Raw genomic sequence first — 26,097 nt, forward strand, 5'->3', positions numbered from 1 at the left:
GGGCGGATCACGAGGTCAGGAGATCGAGACCATCCTGGCTAACACGGTGAAACCCCGTCTCTACTAAAAAATACAAAAAACTAGCCGGGCGAGGTGGCGGGCGCTGTAGTCCCAGCTACTCGGGAGGTTGAGGCAGGAGAATGGCGTAAACCTGGGAGGCGGAGCTTGCAGTGAGCTGAGATCCGGCCACTGCACTCCAGCCTGGGCGACAGAGCGAGACTCCGTCTCAAAAAAAAAAAAAAAAAAAGATGGGAGCAATAGACACTGGGGACTCCAAAAGGGGTGGGGAACAAGGGCTGAGAAACTACCTATTGCATACTATGTTCACTATTTGGGTGACGGGAATCGATGGAAGTGCAAACCTCAGTTTCATGCAATATACTCCTGTCACAAACCTGCACCTGTACCCCCTGAATCTAAACAAGAAAAAAAGAGAAGCCTGTAGCTGCTTGGCAGTAGAGTGCAGCAGATAAGCATTGAGGTTCAGGAGGCTTTCTGTCTGGGTTCAGGTCCCATTAACTCCCCTTGATGGTTTTGTGACTTTGAGAAGGTCACTTTGTACTTCAATTTTCTCATCTGTGAAATAGAAATATAGTTGTATGCTTACTTCACAGGGTTGCTATGAAGACAAAATGACATAGCCACATAGAAGTGCTTTGTACACAGTCAGCATCAAATGAATGGTGGCTTCATTAGTCCCATGTTTAGTACTTAGTATGCATACAAAATAATCCCTGTTATGATTTAATTGGCAGAGATGGGAACATATGTGAGTCTCTTTATTTGGTCATCCACATAAATCCATTTATCCTTAAGCCTTTCTTCCATTAAACCACTCAGTAATTAGACTATCCATCCATTTTCCATTCATCTACCCATCTATTCATCCTTCCATTAATCTACTCAACCTTCTAACCAACCACTATCCATACATCCATCTAACAAACTGATTACGCAACAAATGAGTATCTATCCATCAATCCAACACTCATCAATGTAGCTATTTATCTATTCATCTGGCCATTCATTCAATCATTCAACTGTTCATCTGTTCATTCATCCATCTATTTGTCTCATCCATTCAGCTATACATCCATCCATCCATCCAAACATCCAACCATCCAATCAACCATCCTCTTTATTATCTATCTTTTCATCCATCCGTTTGTCTATCCATCTAGCCATCCATTCATTGTTTTATCCCCCCACCCCCTGCCATCCATCCCATTTATCTAACCATCTATTGTTTCACCTTTCCATTCCCCGAGCCATCCATTCACCCTATAAATATTTGGTGGTCACTGTTGAAGGGCCTCTTGTGGCCTGGGGCCTGGGGATACCATGGCCTTCCAGTTGAGTATGTGGCCATGGTGGGTCTGGCCTCCCTTGTGATGTTTACTCATCTCATTTGCCCAACCTGCAGGTATCGGCTATGCCTCCATTGTAATTGTGTCCCTCCTGAATGTCTACTACATCGTCATCCTGGCCTGGGCCACATACTACCTGTTCCAGTCCTTCCAGAAGGAGCTGCCATGGGCACACTGCAACCACAGCTGGAACACACCTCACTGCATGGAGGACACCATGCGCAAGAACAAGAGTGTCTGGATCACCATCAGCTCCACCAACTTCACCTCCCCTGTCATCGAGTTCTGGGAGTAAGGCCACCTCATTGAAGCAACAAGGAGGACATGGGTGGGGCAGAGAGGATGGCCCACTTCCTTATCTCCTCCCCTGGGATGCAGGAGCCACTGTCTTTAGGGGATTGGAAGGAGGGTGCAGATCTGGAGAGAAATTTATGCTTTGGACCATAGACAGACCTGGAATCCCAGTTCTGCCACTTACTGGCTGTTTGACCTGAGGCAAGTCACTCCTCCTTTCTGAGCCTCAGTTTCTTTACCTGTTAGATAAAAAGAATGACTCATAACTACCCTGATGGGATCCCTGTGAGGCAGGTATACATACTTATATTGTCTAAAAATGACACAGTTTTCTTAATGTATTTTAGAAAAAATATATTCTCTGTTATTGCACAGAGAAAGATGCATATATGAAGCTGAAGTAGTTAAGTGAAAAGTGAGTAAGTAGGTAGAGTGAAAAAGACGCATCAGTTAGCTTTTGCTACATAACAGCCATCCCCAAACTTGGCGGCTTTAAACAACAACCATTTATTTAGCTCTTGATTGTTCTGCTTGTTGTCAGTTTGAGCTGAGCTTGGCTGGGCAGTTCTTCCAGTCTTGGGCTCCTTCATGTGTCTGCAGGCAACTGTAGGTCCTCCGGGTAGCTTTTCTGGGGTTTGGCTAGCTGGTGGCTGAGGTGGGAGGGGCAACTGGTCCGTGTGGTTTCATCACCCAGAAGGCTAGTCTGGGCTTGTCACCAGCCACTAAGCAAGCACTCTAGGAACAAGAAACGGTCAGTCCCGAAACCCAAGTGCTTTTCAAGCCTCTGTCTGTATCATTTTTGTTCACGTCCCCTTGGCCAAAGAAAGCCATAAGACAAACCCAGATTCAAGAGGTGGAGGAAATAAATTCTGTCTCTTCACGAGAGGAGTGAAAAACGGTAGTCAGTAACTACAGGGAGGATACAGAGGACAAACATTAGAAAGGCAGGATGTGGAGTCCTGATTCTGGGGAACTCTTGAGTGAGCTGATGTGTGGAGAAAGTCTTCTAACATAGTGCTTAGAGGCTGATCAAAAATAGGCTAGTGCATCATTTCCCTCTTCTTCGTAAGCCAGCCTTGGAGCTTAGCACTCAAGTGCAACCCCTTGACTCTGGAAATAAGTGAGATGAGGCCTTGCGTGAAGGTTGTGAGTCAGGGCAGGGGTGCTGTTAAGGAAGATGGTGGTTCTGAACCATCACGAGATGACAGTCCCTGTCTTTTGTGTGTAGTTTTGCCATTTTCAAGTTGTCTACCCACCTCTTAGGAGCTGGCCCAGGAATGGTCCAGAGAAGAGGGAGCGGCCTGCCGACTGGGCCCAGCCATGCTTTGGGGTTGGGGCTGGGACATCCTTGGCAAAGAAGGGCTCGGTTGCCCTCACTGGTGTAGAATCCTTACTTGGGCGGTCTATGTCACTGTTACTGCTCCAGGCCTTCAGTGTATGCTCAGGGCAGGTCCTTAGGCCCGCTGTCACTGGGGGTTCCTCTTGTTTGTATATTTTCCACTTACAAACAAAAGGGACATTGGAAGCACAATCATTGCCCCTCAGTTCCCCGCCCCCTGGGGAGCTGAGTTCACAGACAAAGAAAGGCTGGCACTTCCTTTTTCTCACTTGAATGGGGTCCAAGGCACAGCCTTGTCCTTTCTCTGCTGTTCTTGGCGTAGCCTGAAAACCGGGCCTGCCCTACTCCTGGACACTGGCACTCAGCCAGTTACTAGGGCGTTTGCTGGGACCTCCTTGCCTCAGACATTGACTGGCCTGCCTGTGTTTGAACCCTCACTCTGCCACTTCTAGCTTAGGCAGGTGTGTCCCACTCTCTGGGCCATGGTATCCTCACCTGCACCTGGGGAGATGACAGTGCTGCCCTCCCAAGGTTGTAGGATGACCCTGACTGCATGAGATCCTGGGTGACCAACCCTTAGAATCCATTATTATTATTATTATTATTACTATTATTTTGTTTTTGAGACAGAGTCTCGCTCTGTTGCCAGGCTGGAGTGCAGTGGCGTGACCTCGGCTCACTGCAAACTTTGACTCCCTGGTTCAAGTGATTCTCCTGTGTCAGCCTCCTGAGTAGCTGGGATTACAGGAATGCGCCACCATGTCTGGCTAATTTTTGTATTTTTAGTAGAGATGGGGTTTCACCATGTTGGCCAGGATGGTCTCAATCTCTTGACCTCATGATCCGCCTGCCTCAGCCTCCCAAAGTGCTGGGATTACAGGCGTGAGCCACCGTGCCTGGCCAGAATCCCTTATTATTTATCAGGTGCCCTCATAGTGCATAAAACTACCCTCAGGGCAGTTTCTTTAAGTGTTATGAACTTAAATAATCACCCCCTATTGTAAAGGGGCCATCCTCTTCTGGACTCTGCTTGTCTCACTGTTGTCTGGGACCCAGGGGCCTTAGAGAAGGAACACATGGGAGCAATGTGAGGTCCTCAGGGTGGCCAGTTCTCACTCACACCTTCCAGAGGGACTGGGCCCTCAGGGGTATTCTGGGACCCTTGCCTTACAGAATCTTCGTTCTGAGCACCCCAGCTCCATTTTCTGGCCTGGAAGACACTGAGACAGTATTTATCTTTGGAGAGTATCTGGTTCTGCAGCCACCTTCCCAAGCTTCTGCATGATCCAGATAGATTTGCTCTGTCCAAAGAGCCCTGGCTGCCAGCTTGGTACTCGTCTCCTGCTCCGGCTCTCACACCTCTCCTACCCCTGCACCCCCAGCCCCAGATTCCAGCAGAGCTTTGTGAGACCACCTGAACATTCGCAAATAACTTGCCCTCTTTCTAGAACCCTGGGGAAGATTGAGGGCCATGGAGCAAGAGCCTGGAAAGCAGGCTTAGGCAAGATCAGCGCTGCCTCCTGTGACCTGCCTTCACAGCACAGGCCGAGGCCAGAGAGCTACACCAGGGAACAGCCCAGTTCTAGCCCTGAGCCGGGTGCCATGGGCAGGAAAGACCTGGCCTCCTGCCTTCAAGAGCCTTCTCTTTTCTTGGCATGCAATGGTGGAAAGGCAAGAGAACCAGTGGGGAATAGGTGACTCCCGTGAGCATAGTACTAGGAACCTACCCCTGTCATTTCATGCAGTCTCTGCAGAGGCTTTCTAAGTGGGGGAAATATCTAGGCATCATCCAAAACTCTTCTTCCTACCTCAAATCCCACATCCAATTCACACATCCTCTTGGCTCCCCCTTCAGAGTATACCTAGAATCTGAGCACTGTCGCAACGCACTGTCACCCCCTTGGGACCCCCATCACTCTCCTGGACACCAGCACTGGCCTCTTGGATCTCTCTGTGCCTTATCCTTGCACCTCCGTAACCAATTCTGAATCCAGCCTGTTATTTTGCAGCTCAGAACCCTCTCATGGCTTTTCCCATGCTATGATCTCACCCTGACAGAAAGGACTGAGACTATTTCAACGCAGCAAGTGCCCACTGGGTGCTGAATCTCCTCGTTAGTTCCATGTCTGCATTCACCTGTGTGGAGCAGCAAATCACTGCCTCTCTCTGGCTCACTTCCCCGTCTGCAGATGGAGGAGCATGTGAGCTGGGCTTTGATGGATGAGTAGAAGCTCACTAGGCAGAAAAGGAGAGTGACAAGACAGTTTAGGTAGGAGGAACAGCCCATGCAGAGTCAGCGTGCTGAAAGCGCATAAGTATTTGGGATGGTTCGGCTAGAGCATAGGATGCACGGGTGAGGGACAGGTAGGGCCAGGGAGAAGGGTCAAAGCCTTGGATGTTAGGCGGGTACATTTGAACTTCGTTCTCTTGGAGGAGAAACCATGGAAGGTATATGAGAAGGGAGGTGGTGTGACTGAATTGAATGTGATTTTTGTGATTCCTTAGGGAACACACTGGTGGGAAAGAGAGGCTGGATGTATATGGGGCCTCAGAGGCCTCAGCCTTCAGCAGGTCTGGGTTCCCTTTGGGGTGAAACTTATCTGAATCCCCCTGAAGATAGCCACCAACCCTGCAGCGTCTGGCTCTGAGGTTTCTCTCAAGTGAATCTTGTCGGAGATGTTTGCGCGTTGCTGTCTGGGAGCCAGTTGGGCGGCAGAGCAGCGAGGATACCCTCGAAGGTTGGTCTTGGTGGCCCTCAAGCTACAGCCCAGCCTTAGCCATTGCTTCCTTTCACTTCTCTTACATGCGTCAGATGCGTAGGTCCCTGGCCCGTCCTTTCCTTCAGCAGGTGCTGCTGGCAGGTGCTCAGGAGTCTCTGGAAGTCAGGGGTACGAGGCACCAGGGGAGCGGAGCTATCTCCTGGCTTCTGGGCAGGGAAGGTCCCTATTGACCCTCCCTGCCACAGCCCCTCCTCCCTCTGTTTTCACAGAGGAGAAAGCAGAGCAGCAATGGGTGACATTCCCCTTTCCTTGTCAGGAGAGACACAGCCCAACTCTGGCTCCCACACATCCCAGCTGCACGACCTTAAGGCAGTGACCTCACCTCTCCACGCCCTCTTCACTTCTCTGTAAACAGAAGTAGCGTGGTCCCAATGACTCACAGCCTGGCTTGAGCGTTATGGAGCTAAGACCAGGGATGCACTTTGCAGGGGGCCATGGGACACTGACGATGCAAGAATGGCAGTGCCCTGCCCGAGGTCACACACGCAGCTGGAAGGAGCAAAGCTTCCAGCCCTGGCATTCAGCACTGCATCCTGCCTCCAGCTAACCTTTTGTCCGTGTCCCTACCAGCCACCAGCCCAGAGCCCAGGCCAGGCCTGGGAGCCCAAGTCCATGGTCACAGGTCACATTGTGCCACGTGTGTGTCTCCCCACTCCCAGGTTACTTGTGGGGTCTTCTCTCAGCCTGAACCCCTATGCCCACCCTGTGTGCAGTGCTAAGCCATCATTCTCAGTAGGAGCCAGTGAGCTGCACTTTCCCAGATCCTCATGAGAAACCACCGGGGCCCCAGAGACAGTCATTTCAGGCTGGCTTTATAATTGAGCGCCGAGTTGCTCTGGGATGGGGAAGCAGAGCTTTTGTCCCCCTGCTGCTCCTTGCTGTCTGGGGTCACCTCTGTCCCAAGGTTGCCCTGGAGGACAGGCAGGGCCAGACCTGGCCAGATGCCCTCCATCAGGCTGGAGCCGTGCCTTCCTCCTAGGCTCCTCCAGAGCCCCCTGGGAGCTCGCACGTATCATTAGACTTTATTAGAATCAAAGAAATGAGTCATATTTGCAAACAAGGCCTGCTCAGCCAATCTTCCCCTGCAGCTGTCGGAAGGAGGAGGCGGTGGAGAAAGGCTACACGGCCCCATGCTCTGGGCGGACGGGCCTTTTTATAATTGTTGCCTCTGCCAGTCTCCAGGGGAGAACCATGGCCAATAAATGGCTGGCCTGCAGTCAAAAGGAAACGATTTGGCCTGCTTGGAGGACGTATTTACATCTCTGAGTGCCGGCTGGACGGCAGCAGGGCGGCCGACTCAAAACAGACGTCCAGGCAATTCTTTTTTGGATCCCACCCTGGAGTGAATCATTACTATTCTTGGACAAGAATGCAGCTTACCTCGGAGTCTCCTCCCTCTGCATGAGAGACATGAGGAAGCTGGGGATGCTGGGGCCCTTGCCAAGGCCAGCACCAGGCCCAGCACATGAGGTGGCTGGTCCCCAGGGTGGCATCAGAAAAAAGGAACCAGATCCAGGGTTGATTTCTATCTAAGTGATTTCGGGTGCATTCCTGAACCTGTCTGAGCCTCAGTTTCCCATCAACCAAATGCGTATAATTAATTTATTCAACTAATGTCGGCTGAACACCTATTACATGCCAAGCACTGTTCAGTGATCAAGACAGACATAGACCCTGCCTTCTTGGGACTGACATTTTAATGGGACAGACAGACATTAAATAGATAGCATATATAATATTATAGTATAAAAGCAATAAGTGATCAGAAACAGGCCCTGGGCAGGGGAAGAAGAGTGACCAGGGATACTTTTTACAGAGGGTGGCCAGGAACAGCTGTCCTGGGGATATTGCCTTTGAGCAGAGACCTAAAGGAAAGGGACGAGGGAGCTTTGGAACAAGTGACCGAGAGAAGCAGTTAGGTCCAAGGCCTTAAGGCAGGATCGCGTTTGACCTGTTCAGAGAATGTCCCAGACAGCAGTTAGGGTGGCTGAAGGAGGAGGAAGTGATGGTGCAGTCTGGGGGATGAGGGTAGGGTTTGAGTGCCCGCACCCCCAGCCTACCCAGAACACTTCCCCTTTACACCTGTTGACCTGTGTGATTACTAATTGGCACCCACTCATTCTTAAAAGTGTCTGAGTCTGAATGGCAAGGTCAGGCGAGCTGTATTGGCTGCGGAGTGGGAGCCTCAGGAGGATGTGGAGCAGAGGAGGGATGTGGCCTGCCATAGGTATTAATAGATTCCCTCTGACTTGTGGGGGCAGGAGTGGAGGGAGGATGAAGAGGCTGCTGGAAATCATCCTGGGGGTGTCAGGGGCCTGGACAGGGGCAGAGACAGACAGCTGTGTTAACACTGTAGGGAGCCTGTACAGCTTCCTCCTGGGGTACTTAGGAGGCACAGGTGAGTGGCAGTGCACCATGGCGTTCCCCCGGCATGGCACTCTACAGTTTACTGAGCACGCCCTCACCACTGGGTAGGGATTGGCGGGATCCTGATCGACTGCTTTCTGGCTGGGAAGACTCTGGAAGTCAGACACGGAAGGGACTGTGGAGGGGCCCGCCCGAGATTCAGCCGGCATGGCTGCCCAAGATATCTTTGGAAAGAATGTCAGTTGCTCTGGCCCTGAGCCTGTGTCAGGCTGTGTTGTGACAAATCCTGATTGATGAGATACATTGCTTTCAGTCCTGGTACATTCACATGGCCCGTTATAAAGCTTTTCAAGAATTTAAAATAACTTTTATAAAGGTGATATGTGCACATTAAAAACATTGAAGTAGTGCAAAAATACATTGCAAAGTGCATCCCCCTCCCCCACACAGGCAGCAACTGCCACCAGCTTCTTGTGTGTCCTGCCAAAAATAGTATGTGTGTATTCAAGTACAAATGTGTCTCTGTCTCCCTCCTTCTTTACACAGTAGGGAGCATGTCTCATGCACTGTTCTTCACCTTGCTTCCCTTCCTGCATTTTGTCTCCAGGACCTAGCTCCTTAGTAGGACGCAGAACTTTCCCATTGTTTTACACCGAGCATTGTGTTCCAGTGTGTGCCTGCTTCACAGTTTACAAGCTCCTCTTAATGGACATTTGAGTCGTTTCCAACCTTTCACTCTATAGACAGCACTGCTTGGGGTGGGTACGGTGTCTCTGGCCACCCATGCAGGTGTAACTATAGAAGATAATCCTGGGAATGGAATTGCCTGGTCAAAGCAAACATCCCTGGATGCCACCATGAATCCTGCAAAGGGACTACCACCAGCAATGGAGAAGCAGGCGGGGGACTCATTTTCTTTGTTGTAGACTGCATAGCTGGTCAGCTGCCCCGAGCAAGCCAGTGTGGCAGCCTCCCATCAGTATTGGGCACCACTGGTTTGCCCAGCATGGTGGTGGGAGAAAGGCAGATGCTGTTGGGTCAGCTGGCCACAGGCTGGGTATGGTCACAATCGGGGCTCCAGGGTATTAAGCTTCTCAGCCAGCTCGTCCTGAAGAATCAAAGGAAAGGCTGTCTTGTGGCTGGACATCTCATCAGCATATAAAGCCCTTGTCCTTGGGATGTTCAGGGTCTGGTGGGCAAGACAGACATTTCCCCAGCGTGGGACAGGACAGCGGAAGACAGACAGGGGCTCTACAGTGAGTCTTCTAGAACCTCAGGGAGGCTTCATGGAGACCGAGGAGAGTGCACCTGGAGGGCCTGGGAGACGGTGGAAAGGTGCTCTTCCTCCTGTCCTGGTGCTGCCCATTCACAAGGAAGTCTTGGGCCACTGCCCAGCCTGCCCTGGCTTTCATTGAAGGTGCTGAGCCCTGCAGAATGAGGAAAGGCTTTTTGTTTTAAAGCCATAGCAGGCGCCAGATCCACATGCTTGGCAGGGCCCCAGCTGGGATGCGTTTGGCTGCCAGCCTGCCCTATAGAGATGCCACCTGCCCCAAGGTGCCAGGTGATCCCAGCATATAGTAGGGGACTGAAGAGATTGTTTTTAAAATTTAGGCTCTGTTTTCTCTTAAAATCACATCAACAGTGTAGTGGAGTAGAGAGAGCACTGGTTTTGGAATCACACAGGAGTGGGCTTGGGGTGGCAGCTCTGTGTCACCTGCTGGCTCTGTGACCATGGGCAAGTGGACCCTCCAAGCCTTGATTTTCCCCATCTGTAAAATGGGGTGAATGGCCTCTACTCCTTGGATCAGATGAGATAAACTGAAAAGGCCTTGGAAAGCAGTTGGTTGCTGGTGACTTTTATTTAGTCCGTCAGCATTATCAGAATGACATTATCAGGTGCCGGGGGAGCCCATTGATGTCACTGTGACCAGCAAGAAAAGGCCAAAGAAAAGCTGTCCCTTCTTATGGCTGTTAGTGGGAATATTTCACAGATTGGTCCTACAGTGACATGTGAACTTGCTGTCCTCCCAGTTGAGTCCGCTCATTCACTTATTCACTCAACACGTCTTTATTGAGCTCCTCCAGTGGGCCAGGTGCTGTTCTAGGTGCTGGGAACACAGCAGTGAACTAAAGAAAGGCCTTACTTGAATGCCAGTTGAGAAGGGGAATATTGGATTTATTCAAAGTCCTTACGTTGAAGCTTCTCTAGAAAAAAAAAAAATGATAAAAGGTCTAGCCCAGTGTGTGTTGTGAGAACCAGAGCCCTGACTGTGGGGGTAATCCCACAGACTGGCTGAAAGCTTGGGATGTTCCAGAATGCTTTCCCAAGAGCATCCTGGGTGGGAGCTGTTATTCCCATTTTAGAAAAGGGGAAACTGAGGCAAAGAGTCACACTTCACTCCCTGCCCCTCCTGCATGGGAGTGTGACCTTCAGGCAGGGAGCTGACTCCCATTAGAAGGAAACTCAGCTTCTTCCAGGGGTTCGCAAACACCCTGGAGTGTGGTGTGGCCAGCAGCCTGTGCTGGACAGGTAACCTGGGAGGCCCAGTGGGCAGGGCCGATGTCCCTATGCTCAGTGTAGCTGTCCTCGATCACTGTTGCAGCAGCCAGAGCTCTGGGACCATGGATGCCACTTCTGGCATCAAGTTTCATGGCCTGGGCTGTCAGTACCCTGCACCGCCCTGGCCTGCTTTCAGGTGCTGTTGTCCACAAGAATGTCTGTGAGTAGGTGCTTGTGTGCCTATTTAGCAGACAGCAGGAATCAGCTTGGATTGGCGGGAAGCTTAGGTCTGGACTCCAAAGACCCATGCTCTGCTGTGTCATCCTGGGCAGGGTCGGTGGCTGTCCGGTGCCAGTTATCCTTCAAACCGTTTACCTGCCTCTCTCTGAGACCCTCAAAACCCTGGCAGGCCAGGGGGGGAAACCAGCGCTGCTTAGGTGCTGGCCGTGTGCCTGAAGCTTCCCTGGGCATCAGAACCCCACAGTTACATCTGCAAAGGTTTATCAAGTGCTAGCTGCATCCCGGACCCTGAATTTAGGATCTTGTGTGACTTACATTTTAGGGAGAGATCCAGGTTACACAGGGGTGAATAAAATAATAAGGGAGAATGTTGGGGGAGGGCAACATTTTATAGATGAGGAGCCGGAGGTCTGGGAAAGTTGGCTAACTTCCTTCTGTCAGTGACGGAACGAACAGTAGAGCTGAGAATTGAACCTAGTGTTTGGCGCACTGAAGAAGGTTCTGCTGAAGTCCCAGCAGAAAATCAGTGCCCATTTCACAGATAAGGAAACTGAGGCTCAGGGGTTCCTTAACTTGCCTGAGGCCAGACTGAGTTGAACCTGGTTTTGCCTGAATCTGGAGTCTGAGTCCATCCTTTTCTTTGCAACAACTCTGTCTCAAGACAAATGGGGATTCCTGGGTTTGGAAAGGTGAGGTGACATGTAAATGCAGCACCTCAGATGGGATTTGACCCCCAGCCTGTTAATGTCTGGGCCTTGGCTCCCTCTACCCCGGGGCCGGGCCCCTTACTGACTTCTGGCTCTGTGTTTGCTTCAAGGCGCAACGTGCTGAGCTTGTCCCCTGGAATCGACCACCCAGGCTCTCTGAAATGGGACCTCGCTCTCTGCCTTCTTTTAGTCTGGCTAGTGTGTTTCTTCTGCATCTGGAAGGGCGTCAGGTCCACTGGGAAGGTAAGTTGGACTTCTGTCCCTCCCCTGACTCCTGGAGAGCTGTGCCAGGCTGGCCCTCTCCCCCACTTCCTGCCTGCAATTAGCCACGCCCCAGGAGGGAGGTGGCCGGTGGTGGTGTACTGATAAGCCGCCCTCTGGAAAAAAGTAAAACCCAGGTGTGTAGTGTTTGTCTGTTTCATGGTGTCAGTGCTCCCACCATATCTGCTTTCAAGCTGCTGACGGTTTAAAGACCAGCTCACAGAATTCCTGAATACTGAAGAGTCAGGCTCTCTGGAGCCTACACAAGCTAGCCCCACCCACCACACCTTTCTCATCTCAAGGTATTGGCAGTCAATGCAGATGGTAGTAGATAACTAGTGTTGGACTTCTAATAAATAGGTTAGCTGGTAACAGGAGGTTAGCCAGCAACCGTAGTAAGAGCCATTAGCCACAGCATGGACCCTCGCTTTGCAGAGGGGGCCACAAGCATTCCCATTAGCATTGCGGGGAGCTTCGTGGGCCTGCCCCAAACCTACAAACTCAGACTGTGTTGTAACATTACCCCCAGATAATCCAAATGCACTTTATGGATTGAGAGGCACTGGCTTAGATTTTAGCTGCTAAATCAGATTAACGGAGTTATCTTATAACTAACATTTCAGTCGGCACCTCCAGTGTTCGTTGTTCAGGAAAGTGTTAGCTGATTATTAAATCATCCACTCATGGCCAAGATGTTAGCTGTTAACCAAAGTATTATTCATAACTGGAGTGTTTGCTGCTGATTAATATGTCACATAGTGACTAGGATGTTAGTGATTAACACATGTAAAATGTTAGCTTGTAATTTTAAGGTTTTAGGTATAACTGATAGATTAGCAATAGCTTGTAATTTTAAGAGTTGAGGTATAACTGATAGATTAGCAATAGTGAAAATGTTAACCAATAACTGAAACATTACCTGTTACTAACTAGAGCCGAACTGTTCCCTAATAACCTAGACACTGGCTGTTGTCATGGCTGTGCTGATGCCAAAGGCTGGTGCAGGGGTCTGTTGCGATCACAGGTGTAAGCCTGAACCCAGGGCCCTAAGCTATCAAGAACAAAGGCATTTGCTCATCTGCCTTTAGATGGTGCCCTCTCAACGCTTTCCCCCGTGACTCACATCCCAAAAAAGGGAACATCTCTTTAAGATCAAAAAAACCCCAAAAGTCAAAGGAGTGTCTTAAGGTAGCGTTCCAGGTGGAGCTGTGGGCAGTGACCTTAGCTGCCCCAGCCACAAAGTGGAACTGAGGGTTGAGGAATGTGCTCTGCCTGGATAAAGAGCCCCCAAAGAGGCGAAATCCCAGATTTGTAGAGATCCAAGTAATTACTCCAGTCACTTACCCTTGCAAGACCTGGGACTCCAGGGTTGCAAGAGGTAGAATGATGGTGATCCTGTGCACCCCTCTCCAACACACACAGTGCTCTCTGCTTGTTTCTTGGGGCAGAACCACCCTGCCATCCTGAAGCCCGGGGTGGAAAGGAAGCAGTCCAGGCCTTGGACACCTGCCCCTGCACACCAGTGAGCACGGTCCTGCCCGGAACAGGCAGGAGCAGGGGACATGGGTATTTCCTGCACCTCCTTGGAGAGCACCCTCACTGTGCTACCCCGGTGCTCCATCTTACAAACACACCATTTTATTCCTTTCTTTAAACAATGAGAAAACTCAGGCTTTGGGAGGTCAAGTGACTTATCCAAGGTCACTTCCTCCTCTCTGAGCCTCAGTTTCCTCCTCTATAAAATAAGTGATAGTAAGGGTTAAAATGAGGTGTGTTAAACACCTGGCACAATGCTTGGCACAGACGGTTCTGTAAATGCTAATTTTCTTCTTTTTTTTTTTTTTTTTAATTTGAGGCAGGGTCTGCCTCTGTTGCCCAGGCTGAAATGCAGTGGCTTGATCTCAGCTCACTTTCTGGGCTCAAGCCATCCTCAAACCATCCTCCCACCTCAGCCTCTTGAGTAGCTGGGACCACGGGCGCACGCCACCATACCCTTCTTCACTCTGCCTCACTTTCCTCACACAGAAGTGAGGAAGTTTCTGTGAGCACTGGTCCTCAGCAGTGCTGGAGACATCATCACTTACTTATGCACTAGTATTTTTTGAGCCTCTACCATGTGCCAGGTGCTTTGTAGAAACAGCACTGGGGGACATGCAGTGGTTCACAAAACAGACAAAAATTCCTGTGCTCCAGGAGCTGATGGCCTGGCAGGAAGAGTCAGGTTGTAACAAGATGAATGCGAAAAATGTATAGGAGTCAAATGGGGATGCGAGCTATGGGAAAAGGTTAAACAGAGGAGAATGGGGAGTGTTGGGAGCAATTTTAAATAGGGTGGCCAGGCAAGGTCTACCAAGAAAGTGACTCTAGGCAAGGATGTGAAGGAAGTGAAGGGCTGAACCAGGTGAGTATATGGAGGGGAAAATCTCCAGGTAGAAGGGACAGCCTGTGCAAAGGCCCTGAGGTGTGTTTGACCCAGACCCTTGGGGAGCACCCAGTCTGATGGAGGAGGCTGATGTCTGCCAGGGACAGTGAGCAACTTTTGAGCCATAATGCAGAACACAGGAGAGTAGTGTCAAAGCCAGAAGAGAGGGTACCAGGCTGCAGCTGTGGCTGAGCAAAGACTTGACCTTCCCGGGGTCCTCCCATGTCATCCTTAGCAACAACCTCCTTCGTGGGGTAGTTCTAGGCCTCCCAGGGGTGGGCGTGATTCCCAGAACAATAGCAGAGCCTGGGCCAGGCCAGAGAAGCCAAGACAAACACAGTCAGGCTCTGTGGACTTCCTCAAGCCCCATGGCTGAGAGGCTGACTGCTCGCTGGCCATGGCTTCCAGCCCTGGCCACAGACCAGGTTTGTGGCTGACGTGGGGGCTGGGCCCACGGGCAGCAGACGGACCTCATCCTGCCAAGGCCCTGCTCTCGTGTCTAGTCCAGCAAGGAGGAGTAGGAGGGTAATGGAGGGAGAGCCCCAGCCTGAAAGGCTCAGGATCTGAGTTCAAATCACTTTGCCTCTCTAGGTTGCAGTTTCCTTTTTTGTAATTTTCACTATTCCAGGGGTTCAAAACTAGGCTGCCATTAGTCCATTCAACAAATGGTGATAATGGTGGCGAAAGCGCAGTAGCCCGTGAGTGCCGGGTAGCATTCTCAGTGCTGCTGGGTAGCTCATTGAATCCTCCTCATGTTTTGAAGTATGTGTGGTTATTAGTCCCATTTTACAGATGGGGAAACTCAGGTTCAGAGAGGCTTATTACCTTGCCCAGCATCACACAGCTTGTCAGTGGCTCTGCGGGGATTTGGACCCAGGTAGCCCCACTCCCGACATGGGTGCCCCACACTCTTCCACCTCCTATGCCCACCCCCGTGCCAGCCTGAGGATGCAGTAAGTAGGGCATGTGCCAGGCATGTCCCTGCTGTCACAGAGTGGGGTCTGGGAAGGGGGCAGAGATCCAGACACGCACATAGGAAGTGCAAGCCCTGCAGATGCATGGAGAGGAGGCCCTGGAGTGAGCACGGATGTTCACTGAGGCTGGGGCTCTTCGCTGTTGGCCTCTGGAACAGCTCTTTTTTGCCTGGTTAAAAGCAAAGCAGGCGAAGTCAGAGCCACATCCTTTTAGCTCTGGGTCCCCCAAACTGCATGACTTTGGACAAGGCCCTTTCACTTTCTCAGCCTCACCTTCCCCTTTTGTGAAATGAGTTAGTGAAGCCCCTCACCAGCAGCCCGGGCGCTGAGGACCCTCGGGGCCTGCCTAGGATCTCTGGGATCAATGGCAAGCCCCGCTGCCCAGACCCTTACCTCCCAAAGGATGCCCAGCTCCCCCTGCTGCTGCTGCCCAGACCTTACCTCCGAAAGATGCCTGGCTCCCCCTGCTGCTCAGCCACCCTCTTTCCTACTGCCCAGAGGGGATGGAGAAAAGTTGTCCTTGCAAGTTTTCCCGGACAACTGGGCCACAGGGCTTTTGGGTCTAGGGCTCAGAGGAGCCACGAAGGTTCACCAGCAAGAGTGGAAAAATACCATGTCCCATGGCAAGGCCTGCTGGGCCACCACTGGAGGCCCCTGGCAGCGGCTGGCACTAGCCTCTCCCTTGGGGATCCCGGGGAAGCCACGGAAAAGTTGAAAGCATGGCTCTCAGGGGCTTGTCCTCGGAGCATCAGATTCTGCAAAGCAAGAGTGGCTTTCAAACCTGCTGCTGTAAACCAAAACCTATCTGAGTCAGGGGGCTCAATCAGCTTAGAGGTTTATTTTGCCCAGTTTGAAGATGCGCCCAGGAAAAAGAGACACGAGCCACAGTCGGGTCTGTGGCCTGCACTTTTTCCAAAGAGGGTTTTGAGAACCTCAGTATATAAAGGGGAGGCCCAGAGAAGTAGCTCACACCTGTAATCCCAGCACTTGGGGGACAGAGGAAGACAGATTGCTTAAGTTCAGGAGTTCAAGACCAACCTGGTCAACATGGCGAAACCCTGTCTCTACTAAAATGTACAAATATTAGCTGGGCATGGTGGTGCGTACCTGTAGTCCCAGCTACTCAGGAGGCTGAGGTAGGAGGATCTCTTAGGCCCGGGAAGTTGAGACTGCAGTGAGCTTTGATTGCGCCATTGCACTCTAGCGTGGGCAACAGAGACCATGTCTCAAAAAAAAAAAATGTAAGGGGAAACAGCAGGAGGGGACAGAGGAATAGGTAATTCAGGTAGTTATGCATGGTGTCTCTCAGCAAATCTGCATTTTCCATAGGGTAGAGGACACACACATTTTCCATAGGGTAGGGTGCACACACGATGGAGGAAGGAGACACATGCCTGGACGTGTGGGCAGATGGCTAATTTCTTGTCGCTTTGTCCCGTACCTGTGAAGATAAGCTGTGAGTTTACATTGTCAGGGTGAGGGAGGCTGCCTGGGGTGGCCTGTATCTCACAGCTCTCTGCTGAAGAACAGAAGGCAGGCCGGTAGTGTGTGTGTGTGTGTGTGTGTGTGTGTGTGTGTGAGACTCAGTTCCCAAGCTTAACTTTTTCCTTCTGCATAGTGAGTTTGGGGTCCTGAGATTTTACTTTCCCTTCACATGGCTGAGGTGGTGTGACCAGGATTTGGGGAGGAACAATGACACACATCCCAAAGGTGTGGGGACCTGACACCAGCTGGCCTGGATCCATCCCGCATCCGCCACCACTAACTCTGTGATTCCAGGCAGGTGCCCCCACCTCTCTGGGCAGTCTCCTCATCTAGAAAATGCAGGTGAGGCTGGTGCCTGGCTCTTCTCAGTTGTCTGAGGATTAAATTAGTTGAAACTCATGAAGCTCTTAGCTGAGTGCCCCGTACAAAATCTGCACTGCGTAAGTGCTTGTTAAATAAACTAACTACGGGAAAACAAGAAAAGCCACCCCCACACCCGTCCCTGACACAAAGCCCTCTGGCCACAGAGGCTTTGGCCCAGTGGAGGCCTGGCTGGCTTTGAAGTGGCCGCCTCTGGAGACCCCTGCAGGGCTGCTGTCAGCAGCTATTGTTCGCCAGCCCGGGTGTGGCCCACAAAGGGCCCCAGAGGTGGGAACTGGTTGGGGCGCCTGGCCGCCTGGCCGCCTGTCCTCAGGAAGGGAGAGGCAGGCTGGTTTTCTTTTTTCACTTCTTCCCCCTTCTGTGGCTTCCTGATGTGCCCCAGCCCTCCACGTCTGCCTTCCCATCCTTGGGAAATCATGTGGGCTCCTGGCCTCAGGGAGAAGAGATGACGGTGGCTGGAGAAACTGAGGCCTGGAGGAACAAAGGACGCCTGGGGGCAGAGGCAGGAGTAGGGCCCACCCTCTCAGTGTTGGAGGGCCATCCTGACAGTGCTGGCCAAGGAGGCTTCTTGAGTGCTTACAGCAGGCCAGGGGCTAGTAAGCAAGGTCAGCGTTCCCATATCCTCAGTGGACAGATAGGGAAGCTGAGGCCCACCCAGGTCACTAGCAAGGGGTGGCAGAGGCAGCATACAACCCCTGGTAGAGGTGGCTCCCCAGCTGACCCACAGCCTCTCTACCCCTCGACCTAGAGTGGCAGAGTAGGAGGCAACCTCAGAGCTCCTGCAGTCCCAACCCTTTACTTCCAGGTGGGGAAACAGAGTCTAGAGGGGACAGCGGCTTCCTGGAGGTCTCATGGCAAGCCAGCCTCTAAGCTTGGATTCAGACCTGCGGGCCTCCCTCCTGGCTGCCCTCTGCTCTTGGGGAGAGTCAGTAAACTGCCAATTGTGGGAGGCTTTTTGCCAGTCTCCTATGTGTGGGCTGTGGGGCAGGTCCCCGTTTTGCTGCTTAAGGCCATGTGACCCTGGGCAAGTGATGGACTCTCTCTGGGCCTCAGTTTTCTTGTTGCAAAATGGAGATAGTAATAAAACTTACCTCAGAGGGTTAGGGCAGGAGCCAGTGAGAATAGACGTCACAGCATTTGGAACAGTGCTAGGTATACAGTAAGTGCTCAATAAACACTGCCTGGGGGTTATTGGGCTGAGGGCAGCTGAGCTAAGCAGGCCCTGAAAGCTTCCTTTTTGCCCTTTTCTGAAGTCCCTTTCTCATTGTTTCTACTCAAAGGGATCATGGCCACAAGAATGTGCTCTGTCGAGGGTCCTGGTGCCATCTAGGTGAGGTTTTGGGCTCTGTCACTATCTGTCAGTGTTTGTTACATACCTGGGCCCCAGCAGTGCCCTGGCACTGCACCCTCAACTCCATGGGCACATTCCTCCTTTTCTCGACATCTCAATTTCCTCTCCTGTAAAATGGGCGCATTGACCGTGCAGTGGTTCCTCCCAGGTCCCCGATCCCCAGATGTGGCCCAGGGCTCTGCCAGCCAGTCTCAGTGTTTCGAGGTGGCCACCATGAGCTTTCTGCATGTCGAAGTAAAATACTTCATGCCTTTCTGCTCAGAGGTTAGCCCTCCACAGGCTCTGGGTTCAAATCCTGGACTCCGTTGATGTCCTGGGCAAGTCCTTAAAGCCCACCCAGCCTCAGTTTCTCCACTGTAAACCACTGTCCTGGGGGGCGTGGTGAGGGTGAAGTGGGCTTGTGCCTGGGATGTTTCTACTCAGCCAGTGCCCGGCCTGAAACGCTAGGATCTCACCGTCCATTCAGCCAGGCACCTTTGAGCTCCTCCCAGGCATAAACCCTGTCTGGAAACTCCTTGTGTTGAATAAGATGGGAAAATCCATCCATGAGAACTGATGCCACAAACAGTGCTTGCAGGACAGGAAGAGAGAAGGTCCTTGGGAGGAGATAGCCACATCATTTCTAGTCCCTACCTCACACCTGATCTTGGCCTGTCTGGAACATGCAGTGTGACCCAGGGAAGGCCATGGGTCTCCCAGAGGCCCAGTGAAGTAGGGAGCCTTTCCCGTTCCCAGTTAAGGGCCTTTGAGAGGCCTCATTTTCTTCCCTGAAGGTCCCATCCTTCCAGCAAAATCAGTGTCAACAACAGGCCCCCTTTCTAGAGCACCTACTGAGTGGCAGTGTTACAAGCATCATCCCACCGAATCCTCACTTCACCCCTTGGTGAGGGGCTTCTATTACTCTTACCTGAATTCTACTCATGAGGAAACAGGTCCAGAGAGGTTAAGCAATGTGCCTAAGATCACACAGCAAATGAGGGGACAGAGCTGGGATTTGAATCCATGCTTATCTGATCCCTAACCATAGGAATCATACCAACATTGTGGTTAGTTGTTAACTAATATGACCTGCATGTCATCGGCACATGCCATGGTTGGCAACCAATGGGCTGAGCCTTCTAAACGTGCACTTGATAGCTAACTCTCTGATTTTGCATTTTCCACCTCTACACCCTGGAATGTCAGTTCCACAAAGGCAGGGATTTGTTTTCTGTCTTATCCACCACTGTATTTTGTGCTTAGATGGTGCCTGGGACAAACTGTTTATAGGATGTTTTTCATTTAATCTCAGTAAATCTGTGAGGTGGGCCAGTGCAGTGGCTCATGCCTATAATCCCAGCACTTTGGGAGGTTGAGGCAAGTGGATCATTTGAGGCCAGGAGTTTGAGACCAGCCTGGCCAACCCGGTAAAATCCCATCTCTACTAAAAATACAAAATTAGCTGGGCATGGTGGCGGGCACCTGTAATCCCAACTACTTGAGAGGTTGAGCCAGGAGAATCACTTGAACCCGGGAGGCGGAGGTTGCAGTGAGCCAAGATCGTGCCATTGCACTGCAGCCTGGGTGACAGAGCGAGGCTCCGTCTCAAATTAAAAAAAAAAAAAAAGAAAAGAAAAGAAATCTGTGAGGTAGGTACCTGTATACACCCAGATTACAGATGAGGCAGCTGAGTCCCAGAGTGGTTAAGCAATGTGCCAAAGACCGCACAGCAAGTGAGACAGCAAACTTGGCTCCAGAACCCCTGATCCTGACCAGTGCTCCCCTCTGCCTCTCTGAGAGAACACTCAGACTTAGCAGCAGCAAGTGATGCCCATGGCCCCCTGAATCCCTCTCTCCCTCGCAGGTCGTCTACTTCACAGCCACTTTTCCATTCGCCATGCTCCTGGTGCTGCTGGTCCGAGGGCTGACGCTGCCGGGCGCGGGCGCAGGCATCAAGTTCTATCTGTATCCCGACATCACCCGCCTCGAGGACCCACAGGTACTGCGGAGCTGGGACACAATGTCCTCCCTCCCACCCAGGGCTGGGCCAGCACAGGACAGGGCAGGGGCAGAGGCCGCTGGCAGCACATCTTCCGTGGTTCTTCGGTGCACAGGTCTAACTGGGCCACCGCCCCCCGGTACTTTTCCACTGGGCCTGTGGTGGGTGTACCTGTCCCCGGTGCTGAGGGACCTTTGTAGCTGTGTGCATCTGTTTTCATGTCAAGGACGTCTGAGGCTGGCCACTTAGAGAGGCTGCTTTAGACCCTGCACCAGGTAAGGAGGAGAAATCTTCTGATGAGCAAATCTCCCCTTGGACCCAGCTTCTGCCCACTGCAGCCACAAGGGCTGCTGCATCCTGGGGATGGGAGAGCCGGGGCCTGGAGCGCTGCAGGCGATGGCCTTGGAGGGTCGAGGGGCAGATACCAAAAGCCCACCTTCTGGCACTCAGCCTTGTGACCTCAGGGAGGTAGCAGAATCCCTGGGAGATTTTCTGGGTTTGTTTGAGGACCTGAATCCCCAGGGCCTTCCGGTTGCTTCCCAAGGGCCTGTGCTCTCCTTCCCCACCGCCCTTCCCCCTGGACAGGGCACAGGTGGGAGAGGGGTTGGCCGGCCTCAGAGGACAGCTGGGAAGGTGGCTGCCTGACCCTCTGGAGCTGCCTGGTGAAGATTCTGGAGAGCAGCTTTGGCTGCGTAGTCCCTTGGGACCTCCTTCCGCATTCTAACTTGAGGGTCTGCAAACAGTAACAATAATGGTGGTGGCAGCAACCTTGACTTACGGGCTTGCCGTGTAACTGGCACTGGGCTGGATCGCCACTCTTTGAACCTGGGAAATAGCTCTATGGGGTAGGGCAATGGAGCCCATTTTATAGATGTGCAAACCGAGGCTGCAGGAGTGATACTTGTCCACTGTCATTCCAGGGTTGGAATCCAGATCCATCTGCTTCTGAAGCCTCTTAACCCTGATGCTAGGTAGCTGGGAGGTGGGGTGTTTGATTTCTGGGCTTCTTGCAGCTCAGTATTGCCGTGAAAGTCACCTTGGATTCTAGCATAAATGTTCCATTTGCATGTGCAAGGTCCCGTCACCAGCCCATCGCCGAGTGGACATAACCCTCGCTGCCTCCTCCAGGAAGCCAGCTCTAACAGCCCTCCTCTCCCTCCTTGCCACCTCCCTTCCCCTCATAGGTGTGGATTGACGCTGGGACTCAGATATTCTTCTCTTACGCCATCTGCCTGGGGGCTATGACCTCACTGGGGAGCTACAATAAGTACAAGTACAACTCGTACAGGCAAGTGTTGCGCCGGCGGGCCTGGTGGACTTTAGAAATGATGATGATGATGATGTTTAAAGAAAAAGAGAAGTAGGGAGCGTGGCTTCCTTGTGTTGTGAATTAACTTGCTCCCTGACATATGTGTAACTTAGGGACTGTATGCTGCTGGGATGCCTGAACAGTGGTACCAGTTTTGTGTCTGGCTTCGCAATTTTTTCCATCCTGGGCTTCATGGCACAAGAGCAAGGGGTGGACATTGCTGATGTGGCTGAGTCAGGTACGGTGGTATTGGTGGCAGTGGTGGTGGGCACTGCCACCTAGTGTGTAAGCCGAGTACTGCAGGCATGAAGCCAGACCCCAGGGGGCTTTGAGGGGGGACGAGCCTGGTTTCTAAAATGGACCCCCCCCACCAAGATGTCCCCCAAATATCAAAGAGTACAAAAGCCAAATTTTAAACATTTTTATTGCAATTTGGCCTGAGGGGTGGCAAAAGCATGGGGGGTGGTTAAGTTGGGGAATTTTTAGCTACCTTAGCGTGGTCTTCCCGCCTCCCGTCCTTCCCCAGCAAACTCCTGGTTTCCACAACAGAAACCACTTTCCTAACTCAGGCCCAAGTCAGCCACCAATCGGCATTCCATCACCACCTTCTCAGCCTTGGTTTCTGTATTTTGCACTTTGCTCCCAGCGCGCTCCCTCTAAGCAGACGCATTCATCCATTCCACCGATTTCTCGTGAACGAGTCCACACTCTGTGTCAGGCACCACCGTAGGCACTGGGTGCAGTGTGTTGGGGGAGGGGGTAGATGAGGGGATGACCTACTGGGACAGTGGCAGATCTAACTGGGGGTGGGTTGTAAGTACAATGTCACCCCTTGGGGTGTGGGCCCTGTTGACCAGGCGCTGTTCCTCGGGCTACCTGGAGTCATAGGCATGGAGGATGCCAGTGTCTTAGAATCACAGACCCTGCACAGACGGGGACCTTAGGAATCTGGGATCCCAGAGTTCCAGCAAGGTGCTTCTGGAACCTGAGAATCATGGGGCCTTCAGTTGCTAGAATCTGCAGTCTCTCAGGTGCCTCAATTCTGGGCCTCGGCCACGGCTGCTTGAGGTCCTGGGCCTGTAGCTTTAATTGCAGTGGCTTGGGTTATGGGATTCCCTCAGGCTCCCAGGATCCTCAAAGTCCACCTTTCTGGCCTCTCCACCCTTCCCCGCCCTGCACAGTTCACTTTGTGGATGGTCATCAGTTGGTTTTGTTATTTTACATGCTGAGCCCCTAGCCCCACCCCATCCATGTCCTGATTCCTTACAACCACCCTGGGGCTACCTGGAGGTGGCAAGGGTCCTGGGCTGAGGCTCCTTCCAAGCTGATGGGAGAGCGTGAGGGTTATTAACTTCAGGGACCACCATAGACTAGGGCCAGACACAGCCAGAGGCCCTGCCATTGCACTGCCCTTGACCTCCTGTGCCATCTGTGTTTGGAACATGAGGCAATGTCCCAGTCCCTGAGTCCTAGAGCCCTAGCATTGGAGGGTCAGAAGGTGCCTCAGCATCATGTGTCCAGATGTTCCCTTCTCAGATGAGGAGACCAGCAGCCTGAGAGCAAGGGCTTTGCTTGGGATAGGTGGGGCTACAACAGGGCTTTCTGAACATCCTGTCCACTATTTCTCCACTTGTCACATGCTGGACAGGCCTTCTGACACAAGGATGTCCCCCTCCTGGCACCCAGCCCACCCTGGACACATGCAACAACCTCTGGCCCTTCCAGTGTGAGAATTTGGGCCTCTGTGACCTCCCAGAGCCCCTGGCCCCTCCTCACTGTCTTCTTTGCTTGGCAGAGACGCACACTGCCCAGCCCCATCCTTAGACCCCTGACAACACTGCAGGACCACCTTAGCAAATCCACATGTCACCCCCACACACCTCTCCACTGTCCCTGCTTCCAAAGTGGACCCTCAGATGTACTGTTCCCTCCACCCAGCCCGAAGAGCCCCCAAAAGCAGGCCAGAGACTGAGGACGCCGAGTGTAACTCCAGAAGTCCCCACGCCCCTTTGGGAGTTTGGCAGTTAAGAGTTGCGAGGGGGAGCCAGGGATGATTTATACCTCCTCTGCAGATGGCTTGCTTTCAGCTGAGGGCTTGCAAACCAATTGCAATTGAGTGGGAATCTCCAGGAGTATGGAGTGAATTTGGCAATGGGAGATACAGATAGATACATACAATATATCTTCCTCCATGGACAACCAAGTGTTTTCATAGACACATATATTGTCAATCTCAGTTGTTTTTTCCCGTCCACTTCAAACACCTTGTCATTTATTCCCCACGGTGATGTCTGAACAGCCGGCACATCAAGGGTGATTATTTCTCTAATAAGCTTTTAACAAGCACCATATTGAGCGAAGTGCATTTGAACAAGATAATTATTTAGCCTAACGGAGTGCAAACAAGACGTGGCATGGCTCATTGTCTGCTAGCAGAGAGGCATCCAGAGGTTCTCGGAGTGGCTAGATTATGTCTCCTGGACTTCTCTTTCTTGAGTTCACCATGCACTTTTAGAGAAAGACGCTCAGGCCCTCTCCCAGAGGCTGGCTTGAGAAAGGCAAAACTAAAATACAGAAACGAGCGAATTGAGAATCTTCACAACGTCCTTGGTGGGTTGGGGGTGGTGGGAACCCATTTTGCATCTGTCTCGCAGCTGGCTGGACTCGATTCCTCGTTCGGTGTGGACCAGTCAGGGCCAGCGCTGACGTTCTGTGGGGACCAGCAGGGCCCCAGCCTTGGTGGAAACGCTGCGGCTTTTGACTCCAACTTCAACTTTGATTCAAAAGTCACCTCACCAGGTCCTGGGGGCCATATTTTTCTGAACCTGGCCCTGGTTCCTTTGGGCATGTTCTGAGCAACTTTGGGCTTGGTAAACCCCCACTCCTGGTGGGGGTGTCCAGCATCTCAGTGACCAACCACTCTGTTGCTGCCCAAGGATATATTTTGGCCAGGTTTTCTCCGGATTGTAGAAGGACGCACCCTTCCCTGCCACACTGGGGGTGTTAACACCGTATAATGTGGTTTCTGGTTCCAATTTATTATAAAGTTGGGTTTTGCTTTTTGTTTTTCATTCTTGAGCCATTCATCTGGTTTCTAATCCCTGCTGAACAGCTCCTGCTCTGGCCTTTTTGTTTCCTGCTTCTTGACTTTTTTTTTTTTTTTTTTTTTTTTTTTGGAGATTTTACTTTCTTTTGCTGCCCTTGCTTCTCAGACCCACAGGTCTCAGTTAACAACTAAATTCTTTCTGCTGGCATCCGCTTTCAGGCAGGCTGGAGACAGGAGGAGACATTTCTGTCTGTCTCCGGAATGTCTCCCATCAGAGACGTCCCCTGAGCTGACAGCCCCCATCTCCCCAGCTCTCCCTCAGGTTCTATCCAAGTCCCCTCTTCTGAAACCCAGAGCCCTTTTGTAGTGACACGGTATCTACCTCTGAGATGCTAAACACAGGACGGCTCCTTGTGAGTCATTTATGGCCACCTGCCCCTCACTTTCAGGTGGGGAAACTGAGGCCCTGAGAGGGTATGGGGTGATTCCGAAAGGAAATTGGAGGAGGATGACTTGGATGCAGGCCTCAGGGCTTGCAGGCCTGGGACCTTGCCCCTGCACCCACGTTCCCTCAGCTTTGGGCTCTGGTTGGCCCAACCTTGACCTTGTGGGCTCGGCTCTGACCTTGCCAGGGAGAGCCCCGCAAATGCACCCCTGAAGAGACATGCCCCCTATTGGGCATGGTTTTGTTTTCTTTCCACTCCTATGGTGTTTTAGCCATTAACTCAAAAATAGAAACCTTCCCTTTGCAAAGGAGACTGTGGGCGGTCAGGTCACCAGCACACTCCCCCGCCTCCTTCCAGCAAAGGCTGTCCACTCAATGGCTTTGCTTCGGGGTGGGGGATCCTCCCTTTCCTTTGTCTCTGCAGACTGAGCCCCAGGCTCAGTCTTCGTCCTACCCCAAATAACCACGCCCCAATGGATGCTGGTTTGTGAGGAGGCCACGTGTGCTGCATAGGAGACAGATGCTAAAACCGGGCCCCTCCTGAGCCCCAGCGTGTCCCACCCAAAAGTGAGACGGGCCTGGTCTCTTTCCCCAGGCCAGAGTTCAGACCTGGCTCCCTACTGTATTTGGGTCTGAGTGTCTTTGTGTGAGCCCAGGGTTCCCAGTGGCTTGGTGGCTGATGTCTCGTCCCCTGTGCCCCTCCCCATTTTCTTTCCTTTCTAGGTCCTGGCCTGGCCTTCATTGCCTACCCAAAAGCTGTGACAATGATGCCGCTGCCCACGTTTTGGTCCATTCTTTTTTTTATTATGCTTCTCTTGCTTGGACTGGATAGCCAGGTGCGTATAAGTCCC

The 26,097-nt window shown here is 52.0% G+C and overlaps 1 protein-coding gene across 3 annotated transcripts in view; it reads left to right on the forward strand.

Annotated features, from left to right (window-relative positions):
• Positions 1-26,097, forward strand: part of SLC6A6 (solute carrier family 6 member 6) — an 87,938-nt gene that overhangs the window by 44,545 nt on the left and 17,296 nt on the right. For all 3 annotated transcript variants that reach the window (XM_033210802.1, XM_033210801.1, XM_033210800.1), the window contains 6 exons: positions 1,424-1,658; positions 11,705-11,837; positions 20,312-20,446; positions 21,631-21,734; positions 21,869-21,993; positions 25,970-26,082. In XM_033210802.1, coding sequence (XP_033066693.1) covers positions 1,424-1,658; positions 11,705-11,837; positions 20,312-20,446; positions 21,631-21,734; positions 21,869-21,993; positions 25,970-26,082 — 845 coding nt within the window. The remainder of the gene's footprint in view (positions 1-1,423; positions 1,659-11,704; positions 11,838-20,311; positions 20,447-21,630; positions 21,735-21,868; positions 21,994-25,969; positions 26,083-26,097) is intronic.

Source organism: Trachypithecus francoisi, unplaced genomic scaffold, assembly GCF_009764315.1.
Source record: "Trachypithecus francoisi isolate TF-2019V2 unplaced genomic scaffold, Tfra_2.0 Lachesis_group0, whole genome shotgun sequence".
NCBI lineage: Eukaryota > Metazoa > Chordata > Mammalia > Primates > Cercopithecidae > Trachypithecus > Trachypithecus francoisi.